General features: G+C 41.8%; 1 protein-coding gene across 11 annotated transcripts in view; it reads left to right on the top strand.

The window, feature by feature from the left end:
- The window catches only part of FAM13A (family with sequence similarity 13 member A), a 139441-nt gene that overhangs the window by 101683 nt on the left and 9862 nt on the right, over positions 1 to 27896 (top strand). For 10 of the 11 annotated variants that reach the window (XM_064651901.1, XM_064651896.1, XM_064651899.1 and 7 more), the window contains 10 exons: positions 2146 to 2332; positions 5276 to 5352; positions 6068 to 6110; positions 11098 to 11248; positions 18838 to 19051; positions 19426 to 19564; positions 20638 to 20719; positions 20855 to 21075; positions 22405 to 22488; positions 26408 to 26503. In XM_064651901.1, the coding sequence (XP_064507971.1) occupies positions 2146 to 2332; positions 5276 to 5352; positions 6068 to 6110; positions 11098 to 11248; positions 18838 to 19051; positions 19426 to 19564; positions 20638 to 20719; positions 20855 to 21075; positions 22405 to 22488; positions 26408 to 26503 (1294 nt within the window). The remainder of the gene's footprint in view (positions 1 to 2145; positions 2333 to 5275; positions 5353 to 6067; positions 6111 to 11097; positions 11249 to 18837; positions 19052 to 19425; positions 19565 to 20637; positions 20720 to 20854; positions 21076 to 22404; positions 22489 to 26407; positions 26504 to 27896) is intronic. The other variant, XM_064651898.1, reaches the window with a different exon arrangement.

The raw sequence follows: 27896 nt of genomic DNA, 5'->3' as shown, positions 1-27896 counted from the left end.
CTACAGACTTTGCAAGGCCATGTTCTGATCAGTGCTTACCCATATGTCTAGCTTTAACCCAGCACCAGTTCTTGTAAAGAATGTGTGTGCTTCACTGCAGTATTGAATTGCTAGGATATCAAGTTAGATTCCAAATAAACATCTAGTCCTCTGTTTTTCCTGAATGCTGAATTCTCCAAATCCTATTGGATCTGCACCATTCTGTACAACACCACTTCTGTTCAGGTGCATAGCCATCAATACCTCGTGTTAATATTGCAGCAGTGGTATTTCCCAAAATGTGTCAATGCTACTGTTGTAAAAAAAATCTACAGTTACCCAAAAAAAAAAAAAAGCCATTTCCTTAGAGAATGAAAATGTACTGCGAAGATGGACTGGGAAATTAGCACTTGCAAGTCACCAAAGTATCTGGCAGCAGCTCTAAAGTAGTTTTTCTTGTTTAGTCGCCCTGCTGACAGGCTTCTCAGGTAAGTAGGTCACAGACTGGCTAGTGTACGTGTTTGGAAGCATATAGTACTGCGGGGCTTTTTTTCAACATTGCGTTACAGAGCTGCCTTTAGATATGATTGACACAGTTATTCAGGTTCAGTTCTTAAAGCTGGAGAGAAGAATTTAAAGCACATTGGAAGTTTTGAATGCTGACCGGGATTCAAATTGTTTTCCCCAGTTTCCTTAAGTCAGATTGCTGGGACTCCTTTGGGTAAATTATCAAAATTGGGAATTTCTTTCTGTGGTTGTTGTTCTGATTGTCAGCGACTTCATCTCTTTGCCTTGTGATGGATCACAAGAGGATTTGTAATGTCACAAAATAGGACTACAGACAGGAAAAGTGTTTATTACAAAAACACACAGGTGAACTCCCAGGCTTTGAAGATTACATGATCCATGGGCTCTCTATATGTAATTGATCTGCTCCGGGGTTTATAAAAATTTCCACAAAGGCGAATGTGTTATCTTAGAAGTTTAATCATAGATTTATAATACCTCTTTGTGTCTCTTTTCCACCAACAAAACCTAGAGAACTGTGATACAGAAAGTCACTGGAGCCTTCTGGTTTTGCTTTTGTTCTGAATACTTGTCATGCTGGCACTGTCCAGATACTGCAGAGTAACTGGTTTCTTGTGTTTCTTCACCAGTGCAAGACTAGATAAATTCTCCTGCTGTTCGTAGAAGCAGGTTTTGGAGCCACATGGCAGTAACACATACAACAGTTAGCAAATATTCCAGTTTCAATGTCAAGTGTAAGCAGGCTGCCTTTAGCCTCTGGCAGGGTAATACAGTGATGAATGAGGCGCACTGTGTTTCTTCTGTTCCCCTTATGTAGTGATGTGTTATGGATGTACATCTTCACTCTTGGACAAATTAGAGGGAAGAGTACTAAACAGGTTGTGAATGGAAAGCTGCATGCTGAAGACCCAGCAGGTTAATTATGCACGGCAGGACAAGCCATATGCCAAGCTTCTGGAAAACATGAGCAAACCCCACCAGCCCAGAGGGTCCCTGGTAATGCATCATGTGATGGCTTAAGGCTAGCTGTCCACTTCCCTTCCCTTAGCAGAGCAGTCCTCTGTCCTAGCAGTTGTGTTGCCATTGCAAAGATTTATTTATGTTTTGTGTAATTCCCAAATAAGATTCAAGGATTTGGCTAAAGCACTACAGTCCTGCTCTTACATTTGAGAGTATGAGTAAGAAGGACACAATTATGTGGTGTCATGCACCAAAGGAGATCCTTGGACCGCAGCTGTGAATCACTTTTCTAAATTAAAAGCACGTGTCTCAAAGGAAAATATGCTGCATATTCTCTATAAAAATACCACAGACAGCCACGGGCTAGTCCACCTTCCATCTGAAGTCAATGGGATTTTCTTTGTTGGGTTTAGTGGGAAGTGAATCAAATCTCAAACGTTGATCCTCACAACTTTCTCACCTGAGGTGTATACACTTGGCTTTCACTCCCCAGTGGGATTTAGCATTGCACAGTGTGTGATTTTTGCTGCATTGGGAAGAACCAGAGATACTGGTTTCATAGGGCATAGAAGATGTTGCCAGAACTAGTCAGCATGATGCAGTTCTCTCTCGGTACTGTAAATATAGCAGAAGAGCGTTTTAAACAACCTCTTGTTGTAACATCCCTTTTCTTTTTAGGGAAGTTGTCAACAAAGAAAACATTCCCTCTGGATTCAGCAATCTTGAGGACTGTATTCTAGCTGCTCAAGAAGTAGAAAAATTACAAGACGCCAGCTCTGGATATCTCAGTGAAAGGAATAAATCGAAGCGGCAGAAATCTAGCACCAGGCTTTCAGAGCTCAATGACAACCAGGACAGTCCTGTGGTAAGCCAGCATGCTGTACTATTTGACACCTGTTACTTTTACTAGGGTAAAAGACTTTTTTATTTCAGTGCACAACTTGTTCCTTTAGGAAGCCTTTTTTTTGCCTGCAGTACAGGCATAAATGACTGTTTTGAACTATGGAAACACTGGATCCTACACTTGTAACCTTTGTGATAAGGCAACTGAAAAGCTATATTTCTGCTCTTACTCCACCTGTAGTCATTTTCTCTTTCCACAACTTCTTGCTTTTTTTTTTCTTTTGAATTCAGTGAAGCATTTTGGAAAGCAGAAAAGGATATAAGTCTTTTTCCCAGTCTTTTAGAAGTCTTACATGGAGGTTGGAACCTTAGATATAGGTTCTCATGTTCAGGTCAAGTTTATTTTTATGTTCCTTCTAAGTTCTTAAACTAGATTTCAAGTGACTACTTGATAATGAGATGACAAAGGTGTTTTATGCCTTTTCCCAGATGTCTGTGTGTTACTGTGGTGTTTGCAATTTGCAAAGCACTTTGGAGAGTGTTGGTCCAAAAGGTGATCCCTCTAGCTACTTTTCAATGAAGACGTGAATGACTTTGATATAACGTCGTAAAAATCTGGAATAGTGTAGAATTTTTCTGGCATATTCATGTGTAATCTCCACAGTAGAAGACAATTTGCCAATTTTTACAAGCTGTAGAATAAAACTGATGCACCCTTCTTCCCTCTCAACCAAACCAAACACCGATTAGAGTATCAGCAGGTGAGAAACTGTCCTGTGCTTCATGCAGGGTCTGCGTACAGTGGCAGAGGTGCTGTACATCCCAGGGCCTCGCACTGAGCATGCATTACAGGGTTAATAGTAACAGCAAAAGCTGTGTGAAAAGACTGTCCTGAGCTATAGGGCATTTCCTTCAGTTGTGTTTGATTAAGTTTTAGATCGTGCTGCGAGCGAGTTCTTACCGTGACATTGTGTTTGGACTCATTTTGTTTAGATCATAAGATTGCAATGATTTGATGCTCTTACTCTGTGCAGAGATTCTAGAGAGAGGTGGATTTCACTTATCTTCACGATAAAAAGAAGGCAAGGTGCCAAAAATTGTACACTGTGCTCAGTTTAGTAACTTAGATTTAATGTTCAGTATCAGTAACCTTCTCAGGAGATACTTCATGAAAGCAGAGTGAGATAGACACATTCACACTTGGAGTCTTTGCTTGTAGCGATGGACATTGATAGGCAGAGGTCTAGTGCTTATCCTCTTTTCAGCACCTCTTCTCTGTGCCTGTGGAGTGTAAAGCAGTTTAAATGTAAATGAGAATTTGTCTTAGGATTTAGGAAAGGAAAGACTGACAGAAGTGTCCGCTTTTGGTGTGGGTCTGAAAAACATTCATGAAGCCTTAAAACATGCCTAAAAGAAATGTCCTCAAACTTACCTGTATCCACTGGACTTTGCCCTGCCTCTCATTTTTTGATCTCTTGAGGGGCAAAGTCTGAAAGGAGTGTAAAATGAACTAACCTTGTACTAAAAGCAGTTTGACCACGATGATCATCAGCATGGTTCTTGCTTGGTCTGCTAGAGGAAGTGTCACAGTGGGATTGTCAACTGGGAGTATTGTTATGAAACAGCTTGCAGAGAGCTCGGTGCTACTCTTTTGGAAGAGCAAAAACTGCTTTTTAAGTTTTAATGTGTGTGCTTATTACATACTTGCATTTCAGAGACTGCCAGAAGGATGCATGGTGGTTTAGCTCTCTTTTGGCTACATCATTATGCTTCAAATAATAACCCAAATTAAACTGCCAACTTGAAGTATGAAAGGACATAACCTGCACCTTAGCATTTACTAATAGGCCTTGGTCATGTGAGCAAGTTTTTGATGTTGTATCTCCTTAACTACCTTTTTCTGAGCCTTCCTTCTTTTCAAAGCCTGAAAGAGTATGTAGGACAGTGCGTGGAAGCTTTCCTCTTAGCTGTCTGATTGCATCTGACTCAAAAGTGTAAGTCAGCAGTGGAAGAGCTGTCAGTTCCACTTACTCTCCCAAGCAAACCAACCACAAAGCATTAAAAGCTTGTAACTGCGTTTCAAAGACACGGTAGCCAGGTACCAGCAGGGCTTGAAGAATCACATTAGTCAAGACTGGAATGACTGACCTGTGTCACCTTTTGGGGCTGGAGGTGTAGCAGGTGAGAGAGGGCTGTGACTGTCCTAAAAAGTCTGTGCACATAGTTTCCAGGGCAAGAACCACACTATGCCACTGACTGGCTTCCTCATACTTAAGAGGGATTTTTCCAAAACCCAGGGTAGAAATCCTCCTGGACATGTGCCCAAAGTGGCAACGTGGCTAGTCCTCACAGTAGTTTCTCAAGCTCTTAGAGGACAACAGCATTAATGTTCCTAATGGTAACCAAGGCAAACATCAAAACAAGTTGTCATAACCAGTTGGATTTCTTGCCCTGCACTCATATTAGTACAACATTATATTTTTACATGTGGCAGTCATTTTGCATTCTTCTACCTGTTTAAGAAGAAACTAGAGAAGGATTTGAGGATTTGGCTGAGAAGTGGAGTATTTTCTAAGATGAACATAAGGAGTCCTGCTGAGAAGATGCTTGGATTTTGGTACCTGCTACTACAGAAGTTGCACAGACCACAGAACTGCTTCCAGGCTCAGGCTGTCTCTGTCAGTCTGTAACATGGGAACTTGCGGGGTACTGTGCAGAATTATTCTGTTTTGATGTTTTGAGGTCATCTGATGAAAGAGATCAAGCAGTGAGCAGTTGGGTTTTTTGCAGATTGTGCAAATAAATTGTGGGGTTTGTTTTGTTATAAATGTGCAGCAGGCGGTAGTCTGTTGTCTTGTTCCTAGAAGTCCTGTTTAATATTTTTATATTTAATCTGTTTTATGGCCTGCAGCTTGAATCTGTTTCTCATATGTATCTTACTGCTTTAACATTTACTGTATTGCAGAGTATGGAAAGCTTTAGCTCATCCAAGCCTATAGACAGAACAGGACCTGATGACATGGAAATTTTATCTGAAGAAAGGTGATTTTTATTTTTTTTTTTAATATATGTATGTTTTCCTTTCCCTGTGATTGTAGTAGAGCCTGAGAGATCTTCCACTACAGACTATGAGGGTGACATTTAATTATGCTGCAGAACAGCATTACCCACCATGTTAACTTCAAAGTAGAACTTCATGGAGGCACTGTGTATGTTGCGTGGGCTTTGCCCTGCAGCATATGCCACCAAGACTCTTTTCCCAGCCTTTTAGGATTGTCTCTGAAGGTGCTGATGGTGCAGACCTGAAAAGAAGTCAGCTGTGAAGCACCTGAGCCAGCATACTCCACACAGAGGATTGCAGGGCCTGTCTTACCTGGCCTCTGGGTTGGGAATCTGGCCCTTTTCTTTCTGCTTCTGCAAAAGCTGAACAGCCTCAATCTTCTCACCTGAGATGACAATTCCTCTTGACACCTGTTTGGTGGGAAAGTCGTACTGATTTGGATTAAGGACGCTGGAATTAAATTACATTATTTATTTTTCACAAATAACTTCTGAGAGGAAGCAAAAATACATAGTTTAGCAGCTTGACATGCTGCAGCCCAGAGTGTCCCTTCATTTACTGTGTCAATTAGCGAGGGTGCAGGAATAGAAAGAACATAAAAACCTGGTGTGCGTGCAGGAATCCTGCTTGTTTTTGTTACAAGACAGTCTGGTTTTGTATTTGTAATATGTTGGTTTGTTTTTGTTTTTTTTATAGCAAAGAAAGTGAAAACGATGAGGTTTTTTTCAGGCATTCTCAGGTTGGTATTTTATTTTGTTTTGGTTTTGTTTCAGTTTTCTGGTCTCTAAATGAGCTTTTTATTGAGTAGAAACAAGTAGTTAGTTACGTGTACAGTTTTGTGAAATCTTGTTTTTCTCAGAGAAATCGAGTTAGCATGTACTTTTTCTTTCCCTTACCTATGCTTTTTATTTACATAATTTAGGGAACCTCTCAGCCACTGAGTAGTCTGAAAGCATCTGCTTCAGTCCCTTTGATCCCTCCTTGCCAAAAAGGGAAGGATCACTGAAGTCAGCACTTTGGTTTAAGTGATGCGAAGTTGGCTTATTAATCATGGCAAACAGGGTGTCTTATCTCCAGGGCAGTAAGATCAGCTTGTCTCTCTTGATTTCTCTAAAATATCTTGGTCTTTTATTTATGATTTCCCAGTGCAGCCTGTTGCTTTTGAACACAGGTGTCTGCGATCCATTTGTCTTTAGAAAACTGGATCATCTCCTGTTTCTTTCTCAGAGTTGGTAGTTGGGATGGATGTCAGGAGGGAACATGTGGCATTGATGGCAACAGTTTTTCCCCCAGCTTTCCGTTTCTCTTCAACACACACCTCCTGCATTGGCTTTATGGTGTTTTTTATCTGACTGTTCAGCAAATCAAAGATTGGGGTTGGGTGAACACCGTTGCAGTCACTTGTTCATTTGGGTTTCTTTGAAACACCTCTAGACAGCTAAGCATTTAAAATGCTGGGGAGAGTTATTTGAGGCACCTCTCCCTCTGAAGGCTGGTAATATTTGTAAACTAGACTCCTCATGTGGTTGTTCGGGGGTTTTTTTCCAGTAAAAGCCACTATGCATTTATTACCTTTGAAAGACTCTGTTTCTGGTGGGAATTATTTCCATCTAGCAGGAAAGATAAGAGATTGCTAACAACTGAGCTCTAACCAGCTGTATTGTAGCTGGAGAAGTTTGTGGGACCCTGAAATATGTAACCTCTGCAAAGGGTGTTCAGGGCTGCCTTTGATCACTGCTCTGACTGGGCTTAGATGGATCTCCTACTTGGCTCCCAGAGGGTCAGTAATCCCCAATGATCCTGCACTTGCTCGTGAGTTGTTATATTTTCCGGACTGTAGATTTTGCAACACCTTGTTCCTCACGTATCTACTTGCTGGTGGAGGAGGTGCTGTTACTGCCATGCCACACAACACTCCTATTAAGCTTTTAAATTAGCCTGGTGGAGGTATGTTTGAGTATGAAATCATAATCTTAAAATAAACTTCTCTTTAGGACAAGTTTTAAAATGTAGAATTTTAACTGCAGGAGAGGACAGCCTTAACCCAGAGCCTGTATTATATAGGAATTACAGGGTCAAGAAAATGTTACATTCCTGCAGAGTTGTTTTACATTCCTTGCCCCCTTATAATCCTTTTGCTTAGGAAAGCTTAAAGACATACGTTTCATAACAAACAACCCATTATGTATCAGGAAGGGATAGGGACTTCCTTTCTCTTTCTCACCCTGTCTCCGATCTGAGAATATTAGGAAAAGTATTTGGAATTTGCCATAGTTACCAGTTGTGCCAACTTGGTTCTCCATGAGGCTGTAAAAATACCTTGAAACTCAAGTCCCAAATGAATTTTCAGTGCTTTTGTAACCTTCATAATCTGCCCTTGGAAGTAGCTAAATTCCAGGATGAAAAGCACAGCTTTGTAGTATCTAGGTTTTGACAAGGGAAGGGTATTTAAGATTCACACCAGCATGGCAACAAGTGTAGAGGAGGATTGGCATGACTCAGAAGTAAGGCAACAGAATGGCTGCATTCCTGCATCAGGTTGTATTAATAAGATGTGCTTGAGGATGCTTCCTGCTTGTGGTTGTAAGGGATGATCAGATGTAGGGGAAGAAAGCCTTCTAATTTGAATCCACATGTAACTGATCGGAATACAACTTCCTGGTCAGAATTTAAAAACCTTTCTGTTGACATTTATTTCTAGCTGCTTGAGCTACTCTTTGTGCTGAATCTCCATTGGAGCAGCGAGAATGAAAGTAGCTGACTTGTGCCCAGGTTACTTAGATCTGTAGTTACTGCTGCCTGCAAAGTATAGCTGCAAAAGCAGCTTCTAAAAAGCAGAATTCAAGTACCTACTTTGAAGATTTTTTTCATGGTCATTTATGTAATATCCGCAGTGCACTGAGGCTGCCAAGCATTACCGAGATCATCAACTTGCCGCCCCTTCAGTTTGTAAGAAATTGTGGCACATCCATACCTAAGGCAAAGTAGTTCTCCCTTACATGATTTTTTTCCCTAGAGGTTGGCAACTTGTGGCATCGGGAAATCAAAAAGGAAAAATAAGTGATGGAAACACTGAATTATCAACCCCTCTAAGGGTTTGGAATGCGCATTAATGCAAAGGAAGTTAAACATCTGCTTTCTTGAGTCTCCTGGGTTTTTACCACCATTGTTCTTCAGAACAGCTGATGATTTATTCATTGTATTAGAGGCTACATCGGTGAGCAAGGAAAGGAGAGCAACTGGCAACAGACAGAGCACAGGCCTGTTTTTAAACATGTTTTAAATGTTTTCTACAACTCAAGTGACTTTAGAAGGATGAGGACATGGATATGATCTTTCTAATATATCTGTAATGGAAATGTTTGCCCATCTGGGAAGTGCTCTTATATCTGCCAAAGATATCTTTTAAGAGTCTTAATAAGTCAGGAGGTAGTACACTCTTCATAAAAAGATGTTTAACTCTGTAATTAGTATCAGTAGTGGTGACGAGATGGTATTTTCAGGTTGGTCTCTTTGAAATTCTTAATCTAGATAAATTCCTCTCTTCACACTTCTTTATGTTATTAAAAATAACACTTGTTTTGAAACTTACTGCTTAATTTCTTTCAGCCTTTAAAATACTGTGCTGGCAAATTATATGCAGTTTATCAACGGGTACAGTTTGTTCTTTTAGTAAATGTAGAAGACTGCCTGTTTCTGGCCACTGACCAGTCTTTCTGTTTGGAATGTACACTGACTGTTTAGATCCTAGCAGGAAATTTTCTTACTGGACCTTAAAGAAATATTTAAGTCCTCCCAACCTGGAAGCAGCTTAAAAGATATTGAACGGTGAATTAGCATTTTTCCATGTACAGCTCTCACAATAAACACATTTGTAATCAGATTTAGCGTCAAGCTGTACGAGTTATTAGTGTTTGGCAAACTGTCATCTAGTGTTTCATTTTGTTATGCTGTTTCAACAAGGTGATTTATTGAAATGAACAGGAAGTACACACCTCATACAAATACAATACAGAAAACTCTTCACAACACCAGGGTATTCATCACCCTGATTTTTAGAACCATAGAACAGCCCAGGTGGGAAGGGACCTCAAAAGATCACCTGATCCAACCTTTTGTGGGAAAGGAAGCCTAGATGAGATTATTTAGCAACCTGTTCAATTGCAGGGATTGATGGAATTGAATCCAGATAAGATTAAAACATTTACTCATATGATTTGTCTACTGGGCAAGGTTTTCTTTCCCCTCTTCATGAAATTTACTTGTTTTTCTCTGCTCAAAAGGGAAAAAAACATAAACACATCATTAACTTTATTCAGATGAAACAAAGTAAATGTTCCTTAGTGGTGTGTATTAGGGATTGAATTGAAGCATTTAGCCGTGCTTCTGGATTCACAAGAAAAATACGTCCAGAGATACCAGTTATTTCCTTTAGGTCCATTTTCTTTGCATATCAGCATATGCAGATTACAGACTAGATTATCAAAATACCTGCAGGGAGAAAATCTGCATCTTGACTACCTGCTAGACTATGTTGGAGAGAATTATGCCTAAACTGTTCTTATCAAATTCCCCTAGTTTATGTAGTAGTGTAGTGCTGTCTATTCGGATAGCTCGGTGCTTGTTGGTGGATTTATACATATCACACTATATGTTTATGTACATGCTTTACAGTTCCTTTTCCCTGCTGCCCTCTGTGTGGCATTACAGCTGATTTGTTTTAGAGTCACAAAACTACTCGTTCCGTCAGGCACTATTGCAGACACACAGTGTGTGTCTCTGGATTGTGGGAATGGCAGTGGTTTCTGCATAAATGCACACGACGTGTGGTATGTGCAGGGGTGAATAGTGGTGAGACAAACAGCAGTTGCTCCTAGGTAGTGCTAACTGGTGAATCATTTATTTGACAGCATTCTGCCTTTTTTTTTTTTTATTCCTAAGTCATTGGATGCTTGTGTGAATTTTTTGGCTTTTTCCCAGAGTCCGCACTGCTTCCAGCTGAGATGCCAAACCCTACTGCCGTTTGGATTTGCGCAACGCTGCTTTAATACCCCGAGCTCCTCCATAAATAGTTCTGCTCTCCCCACGCCCAGCTAGAAAACAACCACAGGAAATCAGGGAATGTGCAGCCAGCACAGCTTAGCTGGCACTAATTGATCTGAGCCAGCACAGCCTGCATGAGAGCATTCATGTACGTAGCCTGCACTGCTTGCTGTCTGCAGCTGCTACCTCAGGAGCTCTGGTGCCTGCTTTTTAGAAGGCACCATATTGCTACAGCCTCACAACAGCAGCAGCGGTTCTGTTGTTGCTCAAAGGAGTTGTGCTCCTGTTGGAAGTGTACGCAGCCACCCCCTCCCTCTCCCTTTCTCCCTGCCTCCCTCCCTCCCTTTTCATCGCAATCCATTACTGGAGGCTTTTTCAGCTGCATGCAGTTGTCAGGGCAGGCAGTCTCGAGAACTTGCAGTGGCTTTCTAAAGAAGGAGAAATTCAAGGAAGGCAGATGGACAGATGTCTTAACTGGTGTGAGTGAGCAATTAGTACATAGGGGTCACCAGGCAGGGGATTTGGATTTGGAGCTGGAAACATCAGGGACTGTTTGTTTGGATCCTATTAGCTAAAGGCATGAGCTTACTGTTGCTGTGACTGCAGGGGTTTTTTTCTTCCTCTGCATCCTGAAACATTTTTTTTTCTTTCTGTCTCATTTCTTTGGGTGTATGGGAACATAGCTGACTACAAGTATGAAGATTCAAGAGCATCCAAGCATGCCTGAAAACAAGTTGCAAAGAAATCAAGATGCTGATGATCAGGAAAACAGCTTTGTATCTGAAGTGCCTCGGCTGGATTTAACCTCACTGTGTGATGACAACAACTGGGAAGGTAGGATTGTGTGATGGCTGGTCATATGAGTGAAATGAGAGAGAGGGAAACCTGAGTGGGCTGGGTGTATCTTTATGTGATCGTGTTCTTATGCTAAAAACAACAGGAAAGCAATTTTGTCTTGAATGTAGAACTGAAAGTTTGGAGAAACTGCAAGCAAATACTAAATGGTGCTAAGTCTAATTGTCACTTAGAGGGAGAAAATTAATTGTTTTATTCTTGAAGTTACTTTCATGTTCCGTTTAGCACTTTTATCCCTGAGTGTTTCGGGATATCTTATTTCATGGTGACATTGGAGATTTAAGCTAGACTGTCTTACGCTTCATAGCAACTGAGTGTTTCACAGTCTAAAAGGAACATTTCTTCCTCTTCAATCACTATTTGGAAATAATTATTTGGATCTGAAAGGCACAGCTGGAAAAAAAAGCTGTCTGTCTGTTACTTTGTCTTACAAACAACTTTTTTTTTTATGTATTCTGTGAAGGAAATCTGTTCGCCAGCTCAAGTAGCAGTTTTAAATTGATTGTATGTCATTTAAATTATTTTAATACTGTTTCTTAAGTCTCATGTCCAGAGTGCATGCTTGGTTGGCTGTTTACACTTACTCTTTTAAGAGTGGGAAATCTGGGCAAACTCTGTGGGTGCCATGAGCCTCAATTTCATTTGAAATTGAGATGAAATGAAGGTGTCCAGTGCTTCTGGGATCAAACCCTTTTCCAGTTACTGAAATGTTTCTATGTACAAGCAAGAATTCTTCTGTTAGTTTATGCTTTAAGAGTGAAAGATGGGTTTTGACAGGGAAGAAACAGGAAAACGCAAGTGTTTTAATAAAGCAGGAGAGGGAAAATGTGCTACTAATTCATTGCTCTAAAAAAGCAATCTCTGAGGAACACTGAGAAGTGAAGTTCTCTACTCTTGCCTCCACAGTGTACGTGACCTAGTACGTTTTGCCTTTCCTTCTAGGACAGAAGTAGTTATGACACTTCAGGCATGAGTAAAGAAAACCCGCAGCCATGGCTGCCTTTGATTCAGCCAGGAATTCAACTAGTCACCCTGGACAGGAGGGAATTTTTCCATTTGCTTGCTGGGCAGGGAATCCCTAGATGGAATCACCACATGTGCAGCATGGCTGATCAAAGAGCCTCAGAAGGGCTCCCAGGCAGCCTTGGCCACTCTGTGTTTACTGAGATGCTAATTAGCAGAGCCCTGCAGGGTCTCAAGGCAGGGTGAGCACGTCTGTCCTCAGAGGTGATGTGTGGCTTCAGCCATCCTGTGAACCTTTGGAAATAATGACTCTTTTTTTTTCCATCCTGCATTAGTAATAGGAGTCATATGAATGCACGAAGGAGAGAACACAGCTCCTTTCTGTCTGCCAGTGGCTTTCCCACTGTATAAAATAACTTGTATCTTTGGTACAACTTCCTTGTAGCAGGCATGCTCTTATGTTTGGATTCTAGCTTTCTTGCCCTGCAAATACGAAACAGGATTAAGGGCACATGTGACTGCACTTGAAGAGTGCTTCTCTCAGATTCTTCCTTCCTCCCGTCTGTTCATGTGTATTTCACAAGAGGAGGAGGTGGGCAGTTGCAAAAGAATCAGCTGTTGGGGGTGAGAAAGACATCATCTTCAGAAATATGTGCCTTCCAGAATCACCATTTTGTTGGCGCGGATGCAACAGCAGCAAAATGGTGTCTTCTGTATCTCGGCAAGGAGGGACTGAATCTTTCCCAGCTGTGGATGTGAAATCAAGCTTGCAGCAGCCAGGAAGGGAAGGTATTAACATCAACTCTCAGACTGCTTCTCTAGCTAACAGCACAGTCTGTTGTTGAGACTGGCTTTGCAAGGCACGGTTGTACCACCCATCCACAGCTCTAGCCAGGATATCCTCCTGCCAGCCAACCTGTGTCACTCAAACCTTCACACATCTCTCCAGGATCCGTGCCAGAGCTCTGGTTGCATCCCCATTGGAAAGGAGAAAGGACCATGCCTTCAAAAGTGGCAACACTGAACTGTTTATTGCTTTGCTCTAGCAAATTTGGTAGGTCCGTCTTTCAGGAAATTACCCGTTACACCGTTGACTGACTTTTGAGGACAAGGTCCTCTGTATCATACTACAGGAGATACAGAGCATCTAAGGACAAGGGCAACTGCTGGGACTTTCACAAGTGACTTGTGAGAACAATTACAGGTTGAGGGGTTGCCTTTGGCTGTAGCTGTCACTGCCTCGAGTGTTAGGAAAAAGCCTTGAAAAATGGGCACAAAATTACACAAGACAACATTGTCCATTGACTAGGTTTTATTTGTCAGTCAAGCAGGCTCTCCATCGTGTTAAGAACAGAACTGCCATAAAAACCCTCGTTCAGGGGCACAGAACTCTGATAGTTGCTACCAGGTGAGCTGGCAGAGTCCCATGCCTTTTATGTTATGCTAGAAGTAATTTTTACCAGATTTTTCTTTCCCATAAGGCTTCCCACATAGTCAAAACTCTACACAAGAGGAGAGATTTGCTGTACTTCTCCAAGCTGTGTTCCCTTTACCTAAAGCTGAGCAGAGACAGGACAGAGAAATTTGCATCCCGCAATGCGTAGGCTCACACTCCACCGCATGCCCACCTTCTGTGTCCCCCTTGCCTGCTATGTATAGAGGCATATGTGTAGTAATCATCAGGCTATTGCTGTAGTAGGCAAGGCGTGAGCAGTGCCCCAGCCAAATTCAAGACCTGAACTCTTAGCCTAGGTGCATTTCCATGGTCCAGAAGTAGTTTCCGAGTGTGCATCTAGCAGGTGCAAATCGCGTAGTTTTGTTCTCGCGCTGGGTGTGAACCGAGGTGTCTCTGTGAACTGGGATATCTGACTGCTGAGTTTGCCTGCTAAACTGGTCAGTCAGTGCCAGCTGAGATGGCTTTGTAAGCAAGCATTTTCAGAGCTGCTTCCATAGCAAAGGTTTCTAATTGTTGTGGATTATGTTTGAATTGGGTGCTGTGACTGAGGAGTACAGAGTGTTCTCTCACAGTCCAGAGCTATTGTGCAGATTTCTTACCAAATGTTTCTAATTCAAGCCCAGAACTTGCTATCCTGTCCTCGAGGAAAATCTGGAAGTATGTTGCTCTTCAGAACAGTGGCTGGCCTTGTCAGCAGATTGGGCTGAGCAGGCGGTTCAGTGGATCAATACGATGTGTGTGATTGCTGCCGATGTCACCTGATTACTGATGCTTTAAAAAAGTTCTGTAGCTGAGATTTCGAGCAGAGTTTGCAGTAACAAGCACTTAAGGAATAATCTACAGACATTTTTCTGCAAACTATCAAGTTTAAAAAAAAAGCAGAAGTTTAAAATGCAAAAACACAATTCGAGTTCTCAGTGTTGAGAACTCAAGTATTGCAGCACTTAGACCCTGAGGGTGAAGCTGATCTACAGATAGTTTTAGCATTGACTTAGTTGATACTTTCCCATGAAAAAAAACCAAAGGAATGCAAAAAAATCCAAATAGTGTAGCAAAAGGGAAGCTGCATTTAGTTTTCTTTTTTTTTAGCACTGTGAACTTAGACTGATCAGTGTATTTGTGTGTAACAGTCTTTAGCATAAGGTAAATAGGTAATGAAGCACATTTCATTTTTATTACTAAGTGTAGAAAAAAATAATTGCATTGTTTACTGAATTTATTTTATAGCATCAATATATTAAAAATGTGTTTTTGATTGTTAAAGTTTGCTTGCTAGCTGAGAGATGTGTCATCTCACTAACTGAATAGGCATGGCAGTGCTGTATTTGGGCCATTCTTTTGATCTGCGTAGGAAGAATACCTCCTGATGTATTCAAACAAGGATATTTCCATACAGTTATTTTTAAGATGAAAAAAATAGGTTGTTACTGAGCTAGTGAATGCTTTGGATGGAGTTTTAAATTGCTTTATTCATTTCATTGTAAGAGGTCTTTCTGGACTCTTTCAAGTGGCATTTTGATGCTAGGACCTCAGGTGTTGTAATGAGTTTAGACTTCTTAATCCCTATGGACCTACTTCAGTTTACAGCAGCTAAGGTTTGGCCTCCTTTGTTTGATAGCTAGGTGTGTGTAAAAGCAGTTAGCAGAAGGCATCAGCTGTGTGGCTGCAGAGAGGGAAACAGGAGATGCCTATGGCATTTTGCTGGCTGCACCTCAGGTGGTATTTGTGTGTGGACACCCCTCTGTTGGCCCTGCAGCCCCCAGTAACCCTGTGGCAAATATACAGTGTAATTATAAAAAAAGACATGTTTTTGTCAGCAAGAGGGCTTGGAGCTCACTAGTAATACACCAAATCTTTCTTCCTTCTTGCATTTTACAGATTTATTAATATCTCCAGCCCTCTATGCAGCAGGTTTGCAGAGAGGTTGTATTGCCATAATGTGTCTACAGAGTTCTGCAGAGCCACACCTGGCAGATGGCTGACAGCTTTGTTGAAAGATTAGCTGGTTTTGTGGGATTTTGAGAGGGAGTGCAGCGCTTCTGAAGGACTGCAGGCTCAATACCAGCATAGCTCACTGCTTCTGTGCCAGCTTAGAAAAGGCAGATCTGAAAGAAATGCCTTGAGAATCTGACCAAGAAATAAAAAATTTTTTCACCCTTTCTCTGCACTGGTACAACTACCTTGGCTAGATATTCCCTTTTGGTTTTTTTTATGAAAAGTTTTCATTAGGAAAAAGGGGGGGGAAGAGCGCGTGGAAAGAATGTGGAAATGGGTAGAAAACCAAGAGTTCTCCCTGAGCAAGAGAGATCTGTTCAGGACAGAAAATTAATAAGGGTAGCTACCCTGTCAAGTCAATGGCAAGGAAAAGGTGAAACATCTACATTCTTTACTGAGATTCTATTCTTCAGTTAGCAGAAAGGGGAAAGGGTGACAACATTAATCATGATAGCAGATACTTCAAACCCGAACCATTAAGTCCAGGAACTTAACAGCCTTAAGGAAAGGCTCAGTGCTTTGACAGCTATCTTGGATAAATGAATAACAAAAAATATGTATCCTGTTAAACAGGAATTGATTGATTGTACACCGTCAGAAAAAGTGGCAGCTTACCCTTAGTGGGTTCCTATATGTTTGTGTGATCCAGCAATTCCAGTGCTTCCACCTGAAGCACCTGGCACCTGGCCAGAAGAAGAGAGAAGGCAGTTGGACTACAGCTCTGGTCTACTTTGTGATCTGATGTAGATAAAATCCATAATTCTATATACCTACATATATTCCTTGATTAATTGCTGTGTTACTCTCTGGGAGTCTAGCTGTTTTGTGTGTAGATGAGTTTTTTTCTTCTCAATATGTTGGGTCAGCAAGGGAAACGAAATTACCCATAGAGTCAGGCCTTCCAGAAGCAAGGGTTAAAACCAGCTGATTTTCTATAGCAACCATTTGTTCTGTCAAGTCTCAAATTTGATTTTTTCTTTTAGGACTTTTTTCTTCTCCTTTTTAACACTATCTCCTTTGCACTGTGAGTTTCTGTTTTGGGGGAGTGTTTTGAAATCAACAAAATAAAAAGTATATATACCTCAGTCTCGAAGTGCTTTGTTGTCTTCTGGGGTTTGATCAGAGGCTCTTTGAGCCTTTGCGATTCCCTGAATGTTGCATGCTGTCTGGTTTAAAAATCCACCTTGGACAAAGTCACATGCATCATGCATGATTAATAATGGCTTTGTTAGCTGGTGTGATAGGAGCTTAATTTGGTTACTGCTAAATATGCTGCTGATTTCTTCTAAATTTATTCTATCTATGTAAATCCCATGAAGGTGTTATTTAACAATTTCCAAGAGCAAGTTCTGCTTGGGGGTGAGAGCGTATTCAAAGAACTAAAAGGGAGAAATGTCTAGAAGAATCCCATGCATCATGTAACTCTCATTCCTGCAAGTCAAATGTATCAGCTTTTTTCCTTTTGTATTATTACCCTTTATTTTGCTACAAGAGATCTTGTGAGATCCTTCCCAAAATCATAAGAGATTCAGGGAAGTGGGTGCAAAATATTTCAGGTATTAGATACTGCCACGATTGAACTGTGCTTAGAAAAACTCTTTTTCCAGAAATTACCTAAGAGAATTGCAGGCTGCATAAGCTTTCTGATTCTACATGCACTTCGGACTTGCACACCTCATGGAAGTAACATCTGTGAGCCAGGCTTGTATGTGCTTCTCTTATCACAACACCTTCAAGAAGCTCTTATACAAAAACCCCCTGCCATCTCTTCCTTCCAGGGTAACCATCAGTGTGAATGCAGCACCAGCCTCTAAGCAGGGGCATGCCATTTATATTCATGTGCTAAGGAAAAAGAGAAAAGGAGAAGAGCAGAGCATCGTGAAGATGCGTATGGGCAAAAAACCACTGAGCCTGTCATTACTTCATTGGGGATGATCTCACACTGCCCGAATTGTACAGAGGGGGAATATTAAACAGCACAGAGGTTCTGCAGGGGAGTCCTTGTGAAATCCACTCTGAGCTGTGAAAATGTTATCCTTGTTCAGGAAAAGGAAATAACTGGGTTTTTTTCATAAATTGGTAACTTCTAAAGCCCCTTGTCTTTGTGAATGGAGAAAAGACACACTAGGCACAGGAAACAGTTAGTCCATAGCTCTGCGACTGATCTGGGAGCTTTCTATAAGGTTTTTGTTTTGTTACTTGACTCTAGAACTGTTTGTTAGATTTATAAGTTCAAAGCCTGGCTCTTAGCACCACAGGATTAGACAGTTTAAGTAGGAGCATGCAAATCAGCTTAGTAAACTATCTGAACACAAAATGTTGGACTCCTTATGGCATCTGGAGGGAGTGATCACAAGATTGAGGCGATTGCTTTCCGTGGGCTCTATTATGCTAATCAGCAATGCTAAGTTGGGTTTCCCTTTCCCACTTCCATCTCCCTGTACAACATTGCTTTTACTTCTAGCTGGTTATGTAATCCAGGGGACTGAGAATTTCCTTCCTTTTGTACTATGCTGTTAAGCAGCAGGATTGCATGTGAAAGAGATAAGGGGAAATTGGGACCATATTACCATAATTGTTAATTTATGGGCTAGGCACCCTGTGGAACAGGTAGTAGTGCCAGACACCTTTTGCTTGCAGACTAGAAGAACCTATGTTTACTCCGAGGCTTTGAATTTCCAGTAGCAGGTGACCGGGTTGCACTGGAGAGCTGGAGGCTACAGGAAGACCTACTCATTTACAGTATTTGTACATCCTGAAACTGAAAAAATATCCTTTTGTAATCCAGTTGCCTCTTTTGTACTAACATGTTCCAGTAATTCTCTCTGTCCAGCATAACATTTTAGTCAAAGGTGTTACCTGGTGATAGCCTTGTTTAGAGTCAGTCTGTGGTAATTCCTGATCATCTTTTGGGCACACTTTTCTGTTGCACCTAAGAGATTATTTACATTTGTGTAGGGTGCCCATGTGGTCAGGCAGTGCTTTGTATTGCTTTGCACACAGGGCAGATGCGAGTAATGACCGGAGAATGCCTGGTGGCAAGGAGTCATGGTCCAGGACAAATGGGTCAAGGTTCATTAGAAAAGTTACCTGGAGTCTTGTCTTACATGTAAAACAAAAACAATAAAACCAGCCTTTGTCTTACTGTTCCCAGAGCCCATCCCTGCTCTTTCCTCATGGCAGCGAGACGGCTTAGACTCAGATGAGGCTCGCCTTTCCCCGCAGGCTGGGCGCTTGATTCGCCAGCTGCTGGATGAGGACAGCGATCCTATGCTGTCCCCTCGCTTCTATGCCTATGGACAGAGCCAGCAGTACCTGGATGATACAGAAGTGCCTCCTTCTCCTCCCAATTCTCATTCCTTCATGAGGTGGGTGGTGATTTGCCTGTGCTGACCCTCCCTCCCAGCTGCATCAAACAACATCCTCATATGTTATTGTATCATATACATCATATAGCTGTGCTGTGTTGTGTTTCTTTTCCTGCTCACAGGAAACTGTTGTTTTTATGAAAGTTCTTGGTAGCTAATAATTTCTGGGTTTGTAAATTTATATCTAGGGAGTTGCTGCTACTGAAAGAGGCTGTTAGAACATCTTTTGCTATCTGTCATTACAGAGTAGCAACATAGCATTCTTACTTTCTGGGCTTTGCCTTTATTTACCCAAAGTTTAAATGCCGTTCTCTGCATCGAGATGTACTGTGGCTGTTTGGATAAGCTCTTCCTGCAATCTCTGTTCTCGGTAGGAGGCGGAGTTCATCCTTGGGATCTTATGAAGATGACAGAGAAGACCTTACCCCTGCACAACTCACCCGGAGGATTCAGGGACTGAAGAAAAAGATCAGGAGATTTGAGGACAAATTCGAAGAGGAGAGGAAATACAGAGTGAGTTTCTAGGAGTTAAGCATTTATGTGGAGATATATGAATTAACAACAAAGGGAAGGGACATCAGGGAAATGTGTCAAACATGCAGAGGGCTTGAAAGCTTTTATAAGGAGGAAAAAAAAGAAGAAATTAACAAAGCTGCTGCCCCTAAAAAAATGTGTATCCATACCAAGCAAATTACCTTTCCAGGCATTATGTACTATCAGTGCAGCACAAGAGGAGAGAGTCTAATAAACTCATAGGATTTTGATCTCTGCTTAAGACAGTGTATAGGAATAGCTATGTTAAACTTCTGTTTGTTTACTTATTTAAGTTCAGCTTATGGAAAGCACATTTGCACATCTCATTTGCATTGAGGTAATCCCAGGACACCTGTGCATTGCAGAGGAGAGAGAACAGCTGCCTTCACTCCTGAGCAAGGAACCACAGTCTTCTGCTGAGCAGTAGTAGTGGACTGTACTCTAATTGTTCCTGACATGCCCTTCCGATGCACAGAAAGCTTTTTAAGGAACCAAAGCTTTGCATGTGTGTATCTTTGTTGGAGATTGAAGTACAAAGAATTGTACTGAAAGGATCTTGCGTGCAGTAAAAAAGGCTGGAAGAATTGCTCAGAGTTTGCTGTAGCCTAGCATTTAGGTTATTTTGTTGTCTTTGGATATAAGGCAGCCTTTGGTGTGGATACATGTATCCTAATACTTTTCAAACTGTTCATGTTAGGTTTCCTATTTTGGAGGTGCCCTCTTGTTACAAAACAGTAGACACAAGGATTCCAGTGTGCATCTGGCCCTCTGAGCCACCTCTACGACTCAACTGTTGCTGTCAAATGTTTTGTGTTTTCTAAAAAGAAAATCAATTTCATGGTGCTCCTAAGACAGTGTTGTGAAGGGCAGGAGCAATTAAAACAAGGTCTGAAATGAGCTGGTCAGAGGTGTGCAGGTGCCAGTCAGAAAACAGTGACTGTGCTCTATGCTGGATCCAAGTTCTGTTGTACCTCTTTGTCCCACACACTTGTTTCAGTGAGTCTCTCCTGTTGGTTTAACACAGATTCAGCATGATTCTTCTTTCCTCTCAGCCTTCCCACAGCGACAAAGCAGCCAACCCCGAAGTGCTCAAATGGACAAATGATTTGGCCAAATTCCGAAAGCAGCTTAAAGGTGAGCAGCCACCACTGGTGCACCTTTGGGGGGCGGCTCAACTCTGACTCATTTAGATTTGATGTGAGGTAGCGATCCTGTCACTGTCACATTTTAAAAATGACAAATTACGCATCTTCCAATGTCCCTGTTTAGAGTCAAAACTGAAGATATCGGAGGAAGACCTTGGCCCTGTTGTGCGTCAGCGAAGCAACACGCTTCCCAAGAGCTTCGGCTCTCAGCTGGAAAAGGATGATGACAAGAAGCAAGACCTGTCAGATAAATCTGCCAAGCCTGCTGTGGAAGTAACCCTTGACTCTATCCAGAAGAAGCTTCAAGAAAAACGAGCAGAGACAAATCGACCTGAAGATATTAAGGTATGACGTAGACAAATCAGGTTTAGGTCTTTAAGTACAAGTAGGTAACTTGTGGCTGCACAGTCACTTGTGAGAGCACTATGGTCTTCTGTTTTGTTTAAAAGTCTACAACCTTTACTCTGGGCTCACTTGCTTTAGTTTCTTTCCCTCTGCCCCTTAGTATCTGATTTTTTTCCAGAGCTCGGTTTCTTTTGAATGTCATCGTATGTTCTTTGTCTGACCGTTGTATATTCTGAGCAATGTTTCTGAATTATTGCAATATTTCCTGCCCTGTATTTGGCTATTTCTGTTGTTACATCCAAAGGCTTCTGGCAAATTCTGAGTCTTGCACTGATTCTGGAGATTGTGTCATCTGTTAGCTTCTATTTATTTCAAAGCTGAATGCTATTCTCTCAGGGTATTTTATCACTATCCTTCAGAGTTTTACATGGAGCTCTGTTAACTGCTGTAATCTCTGAGGGTTATCAGCAGGGAGGTCTTTGTGTCTGATGTTGAATGCTCCTGAGGTTTGGGCAGCCTTGTAAGTGAAGTCCTTGAGTCTGCTGACATGTAAATTGTGCAGTGGTTTGTAAGAATGAGGCAGACAGCATTATCTTTGTTTAATAGATCTGAAGAAGAAGAACTTGCACATAGTGTGTGTGTTTGGCTATTTTCTGACTGTAGCAAGAATCCAAGCCTGGCTGTTTGTAGAGGGTCTGTTGACAGTATTTGGTGCTGTGATAGGGAGAGAAGGCATGGAGTCAGGTAAGTTCAGTGGGAGAGCTCTGGCCAACTTAGTTAGAGAAGTCTGTCTGTCTGTCTGCCCTTTATTTTTTCGGCTTTGTCCCCTCAGTCTGTCTGCCACAGCTTTTCACTGCATGGCAGAATTGGCAAAAGGAGGTGATCTGACTGCACTTCAGCTCTTGGTAAAGTGTATTTTTGGCAGTCAAAGCAAAGGTGTCAAGTTTTGCAAGAGATATTGGAGCTTGTCTCAAATTTATAGAAAAAGAAAGGACATGTGTTCTGTTGTAGAATTTTCACTGCAGATCTTAACCGAAAAAGAGCCACAATCATCGAAAGTTGCATAGCTTGTTTTTTCAAAGCACACTGATAATCAATAAATCCCCCTTAAAAAATATCTTCATATGCAAAATTTACATGTTTTTAATCTGCCTGCATTGTATGTAGGGTTCTACTCACAGTCTCCTTGGCAATATAGCTGGAATCTTCAAAACTTTCATGACAATATGACATGACTTTGATTATACCACAGATCAGTATTGTTTGAGTCCAGGAATCTGACTTTGTTTTCTTCTTCCTCCTCCTCTCTCTCTGTGCCAAATTTCATAGGACATGACAAGAGATCAGATAGCAGCTGAAAAAGTGGCTCTTCAAAAAGCTTTGCTGTATTATGAAGGCATTCATGGCAGACCGGTATGTACTGCACTTTTTTTTTTTTTTCAAAGTACATCTTTCTGTGTCTTTGTTTGTGGTAAATGATGCCCATAATGCCCCTTTGATGTCACTGGTCACTGGAACTTTTTGCTCTTCAAACCCCCCATGCATCCTCCAATCCACCTCCCTGATCCTTGACTTCCACTGCCACTGAGGAGTCTGTTCTAGGCAAGGTGGTGCCACACACAGCACAGGGATTGACAGACACCTGCAGGACAGAGCCTACAGGCCTAGTGAGGCCAAGTGTGCATTATTTTGGCATGACACTCACTAGGTTCCACAGACATCCAGTTTGTGTGTTGTCTCCCATTCAACCAGGAAGTTTGCAGTTTTTTGGTATTAATGGCTAACCGGGAAGGCACTTCAGGGAGTTGACAGGCCATTTGGTTCTTCTCCTGAGAAAGAAGTGGGTTTTATCTGTGTACCAGAGGAAGAGAATGGCATGAGTTTTCTTGTACATTTGATCTTAACAAAGCCAAATTATTTATGAAGATGGGGAATTAAGTATTGTGTTGATCCCTGCTGTGGCAGAAACACAGTGGCTTCCAGGCCACCAAGTTAGCTTTCTATGAGTCCCTCCTTCTCTTTCAATGATGACACTGTAATCTTTGCTACAAGCTGCATGGGTAAAGTAACTTAGTGTCAGAGTGGTGCTAATCCTTTGAGCAGTGGCTTGGGAGCAGCAAATTACTGCTTATAAGGAGTACTTGATTAGTGCAGCTGACAAATCTGTCATTCTGCTCCTGCATGGGATTCCTGATCTTTTCCTTCCTTTTGCTTCTGAATTATTTCCTTCTTTATCCATTGTTTTTAAAAAAGTCTCACTAATTTATTTAAATACATTCATGAAGTGCTAATATTGTACAGTCACATATATTAGCAACTAAAAATGGCATAGTTATATGAGAGGAAATGCAGATTTATTCTTGTGTAAAATAGCAAAAGGGAAGCACAAAGGAGTCCACTTAACCTTCCCTGTCTTCTCCATGAGACCAACTCTGCTTTTGCTGCCTTTACAATGATGTAAATCAACAGGTAGCATCCTTCTGAAGTGAACTCACTTGAATCTGTTTAAAAAAAAAAAACAAGCCCAGAGCCTATCATGTCAGCACACCTTTTTTTCCCCCTCCTTCCCTTGCTTCATTTATACAACTGCTTTTTAATTTACTTATTTTTAAGTAAGCAGTCTATACCTAGCAACACTGAAGTGCATGGCAAGGAAGACTGTAGCTGATCAGCTTTTGCTGTTCCTAACTCCTGGCACTGCAGCAGTGGAAAAATACTGAGAGTTTGAGGAGAATGGGGATAGTTCAGCCAAGTTTTTTTTGTCTTAAAGACATTTAACTAAACAAGAAAAACAATGGAGCTCAGATTTATTGTGCAACTGGGTCTTTCTGCACCAGTGATACATGAACCTGCAAAGGTGGAACTGAACTGTTTTAGTTAAGCCAAAAGTCTGTCTCTGCAGAAATTCTTGAGCTGCTCTAACAATGCGACCAATGGTCTGTTCCTCAGCTGCAGCTCTTTTGCCATGTGGAGTGTGCCCCAGAGTTGTGTCAAAGGTTCCATTATTCCAGCAGTCTCTTTGCATTTTGATGTTGTCCCAAAATATACTCAGGCTTTGCTGGTCTTACTTATGTTTACTTAATGAGACAGTTTGCCTGTGTGCTAAGCATTTACTTTCAGAGTCTGCTTTCTGTTAAGTTTGCTGGTGTAAGTCTCAGACTCCATACACTTAACTTCTAATGCCTAAATTAATTTTCTGTGTTGTTCCTCCATACTGATATCCAGACGCTGAAGCGTGTTGCTTATCTTTTCCATTCTTCAACATACCTAAGGATTTTTGTCCATGCCAAGGCTTATGTTTATTTTTCTGTGCAGAACAGTACTGTTTATCAACTTTGAAATATTATTAATTGAATGCTTTAGTTCTCAGCCTCAACATGAGCCTCAGCACAGTCTTGGTTTGGTTTTTTTTGAAGTAAGAGAGACTGTCTGAGCCAACAGTAGTGCTGTACCTCCTGTTTTACTAACTGCTAGTCTAATAAAGCTAGGATTAATATTACATATATATAATTTTAGACTACTCAGTTTCTACAGTTGTATTCTTGATTAGTTACAGAGAAACGTCCAAAGATGGAGGCAACTTGCTAGCCAGTGCAACTGAGTGCAGACACATCAATACAAAACTCAGTACAAAGAGGGCTGAGTGAATTGTTTGATGCTGCTCACATTCCTCTAATCCATGTGAGCTGCTTACTCAACAAACAGGCAGTATCGGAGCCCTGCTGTGCTTTGGAGGTGTGGGACATTCAGGCCCTAGAGCTCAGACTGCCCATCTGGGTGCCCCGTATCAGGCTTGGGCATGTTTGCATTGAACAGAGAGAGCAGTAAAAAGATCTTCCTCCTCCTTCCTCCCTGTTCATCTGCCCCCAGCATAGGAAACAGGCTTGGTTTTCAGGAGGAAGATTCCGAGTTCATCCAGATTCCGAGTTCATCCCTGCCATCCCACTCCTGGCAATGCTTACAGCTCTTCTGCCCCTTGCACCAATACCCTCTCCTGCTCTGGAGGGAGGATGTGAAAGCTTTAGAAAGCTTACTCCAGTGAAAGTCAACTGCAGACAAAATAAAAGGCAGTTCACTTTAAAATTTCCTCCCCATCTCAAGCTGTATTCCCTTTCCTCCTATTTCTTTTGTAGAAAAAGAGGCCTCACAAAGCTCCCCAGAGGTTACGCTGTCAGTGATGATTTTTATATGGTGGTTGTTCAGGTGCTCTGGTGATTAGCAGCAGTAGAAAGCCTTGAGGAAGATAGGCATGACATCAGTTAAAGCTTCCCCATAAGAGCTTTATAATCTAAAGTTAGACAAAAGATCTAATGGAAGGACACTCATCGTAGAATGTGGGTCAGACAGTGCTGAATGATGATCAGGTTCTGCTGAGGATTTTGTTTGTTTGTTTTCTAACCCTGCTGTAACACAACATTGAAGAAATAAAAGAGCTTCTTCACAACTAGTACTTAGTTGGACAGACCTCTGCTTTCCCACACTAGCTACTGTTAGGTCTTCCCTTCTGCACTGTCAGTGCTACTGACAGTTTTTGGCTTAGCTTAAACCTGAAATTAAAACAGAAATGAATACCCTTAAGTTTCTAATGCTCTCAGACTGAGGAGGGAGCACAACAGGCAGTTAGGAGTGGGGTTAAGGACAGAGCAATGTAAGGAATGCCTGAGGTGGACATTACAGCACTATTCTGTATTCTTTATGCCACACAGCCCTGGCACCTTCATCCCTTCTCGGCTCTGTGGTAACTTCTCCCCAGCAAGGTGACTGGAAGGAGGTGTGGAGGGCAAGGTTAGGGGGTTAAAAAAGTGAAAAACTGCTGGCTTGGACAGGAAATTAGGAGGAATAACAAAGCCAGAAAGTCAGTTTTTATGAAATCCGTAGTTTAACCTGCTTGGGGAAAGTCTCCTTGCATTGTAATGTCCAGTCATTGCAGCTCTTTTCCCTTTGCCTGAATCATAAGTACAGCCTCTGAGGGCCAGCCACGGGAATAAGGATGGGAAACCTCATCTTGTACTTGTGATTGCAGGCACAGACTGCTGCCTCTGAGGGTCATTTTGCACTGTGGACATGACACCTAATCGGTCATTTAAACACCACCTGTGTCGTACAGCCATCTTCACAAGACACTCCACCCACAGCTCAGCTGGCACTGGGCACAGGAGTTGCAATGAGTACATGAGCACTTGCATTACCATTTTCAGGGCTAATGCTGCTCTCCTGTTGTCTCCATACAATTCCTTTCAAGCCTTCTCATACTAATGGTGATCGCAGGCATGTGAGTTAGAGTGGAGTACTGCTTCAGGCTTCATGGATCTCTCTTCTTTCTCCCTTTCAGGTTACCAAAAATGAACGACAGGTGATGAAGCCATTGTATGACAGGTATCGCTTGGTCAAACAGATCCTCTCCAGAGCCAGCACCATCCCTATTATTGTGAGTAGAGCATTCTTTTGGGGGCTGTTTCTTTGGTTTCAAGTTGAGGAAGCAGGAACCACCACACTTTTGCATACAACACAGTCACTAAGGCCAAGTCCCAACCTCCCTGATCGCTCAAAGATCAAGCAAATGAGTGAATCAGTGACACACCTTATACTGAAGTAGGGCAAAGCTGATCAAGGGTCTCTAAGTGCCCACCTATGAGCCATGGGACACATCTCACTTTGTGTTGTTTCTTCTCTTTCCATTGGGCTGCTGCTGTTATTTCATCATCTTCTGTTTGGCTACAGCCTCACTTCCCTTTCCGTACCAACCCACGCTGAGCTGTAGGTCTTTCATGCTGCTTGGTTACACAGAGTTGTAACACAGACTTGCGTAGATCCCACAGGGCATAGCAGTGTCCTTGGTGAAAGAAAGGGCTGGCAGTCTTCTAATGCTTAATTTGTATTAAAGAGATCCTGCAAGTGGTAGATATTCCCTCATTCAAAGTGGTGCTTTGGCAAGGAGACACAGCCACAACCAAGGAACCCAACATAAGCCTCTAGGGAGCAAATTCACTGTCATTTTAGACAACTTGTGTAAGCCACTTTAAAAAAAAAAACTGATCTAAAAACCCACACAGAATACTTGGAGCCTTTCTTTCTATGGAACGATAATTCTTTTATCATGGTTCCTGTTTACTCTGTCCATCATCTATGAACCTTTACTTTTTTTGCTGTTCCCAAGCTGTGCTGATGTCCTGCCCACTTTTTATAGACTGCCAGTGATGTGAACAGACTGGCAGCATCACTCAGTGCAGTCACACTGAGAAGTGAGGCTTTTTTCTGCAAATAGTGGGAGGTGGTCCTAGTCCCGCGTTTAAAACAAAACAAAAAGCTATTCCTCCCTGAATATGCAAAATACTCCCCAAAATGGATGTTTTGAAGACAGTGTTGGCAATCACGAAGGAAGATGCTATGTAAGTGTGCTGTGGGCAGTTTAACACAAAGCTCTCAAAGGAGCTCAGGTCCTGTTTAGACACAAAACTGAAATTTTACAGTGGCTATCGGAGGAGAGATGAGACTGGCTTTCCCCAGCCCCCTTGAGTGAGAACAGTGAGAGGCTCATACAGAGTCAGGACACATTTGAAAATCCATCTCTGCATCACTGATTTCCCTCAGTGGGAAATCAGACTCCTGGAAAGCAAGTCTGGAGAGCCTCGCTGAGCTTACAGTGTAGCTCTGGAGAACCATCCAGATGCTGTGTGTGTGTGTATGGACTTTGAGCTGGGGATTATTGTCTTGCAGCCTTTGCTTTGTACTTACTGCTCAGCTAGTATTCTAGCATCCAAGCTTTTTTCTTAAAGGAGATTGGCAGTGATGTCCTTTGCTAAGCAACATCCAGAGAAAAA

This window comes from Pseudopipra pipra, chromosome 4 (genome assembly GCF_036250125.1).
Source record: "Pseudopipra pipra isolate bDixPip1 chromosome 4, bDixPip1.hap1, whole genome shotgun sequence".
Lineage (NCBI taxonomy): Eukaryota > Metazoa > Chordata > Aves > Passeriformes > Pipridae > Pseudopipra > Pseudopipra pipra.
The sequence above is the reverse complement of the archived record's forward strand: the minus strand, read 5'-3'. Positions and strand labels throughout refer to the sequence as shown.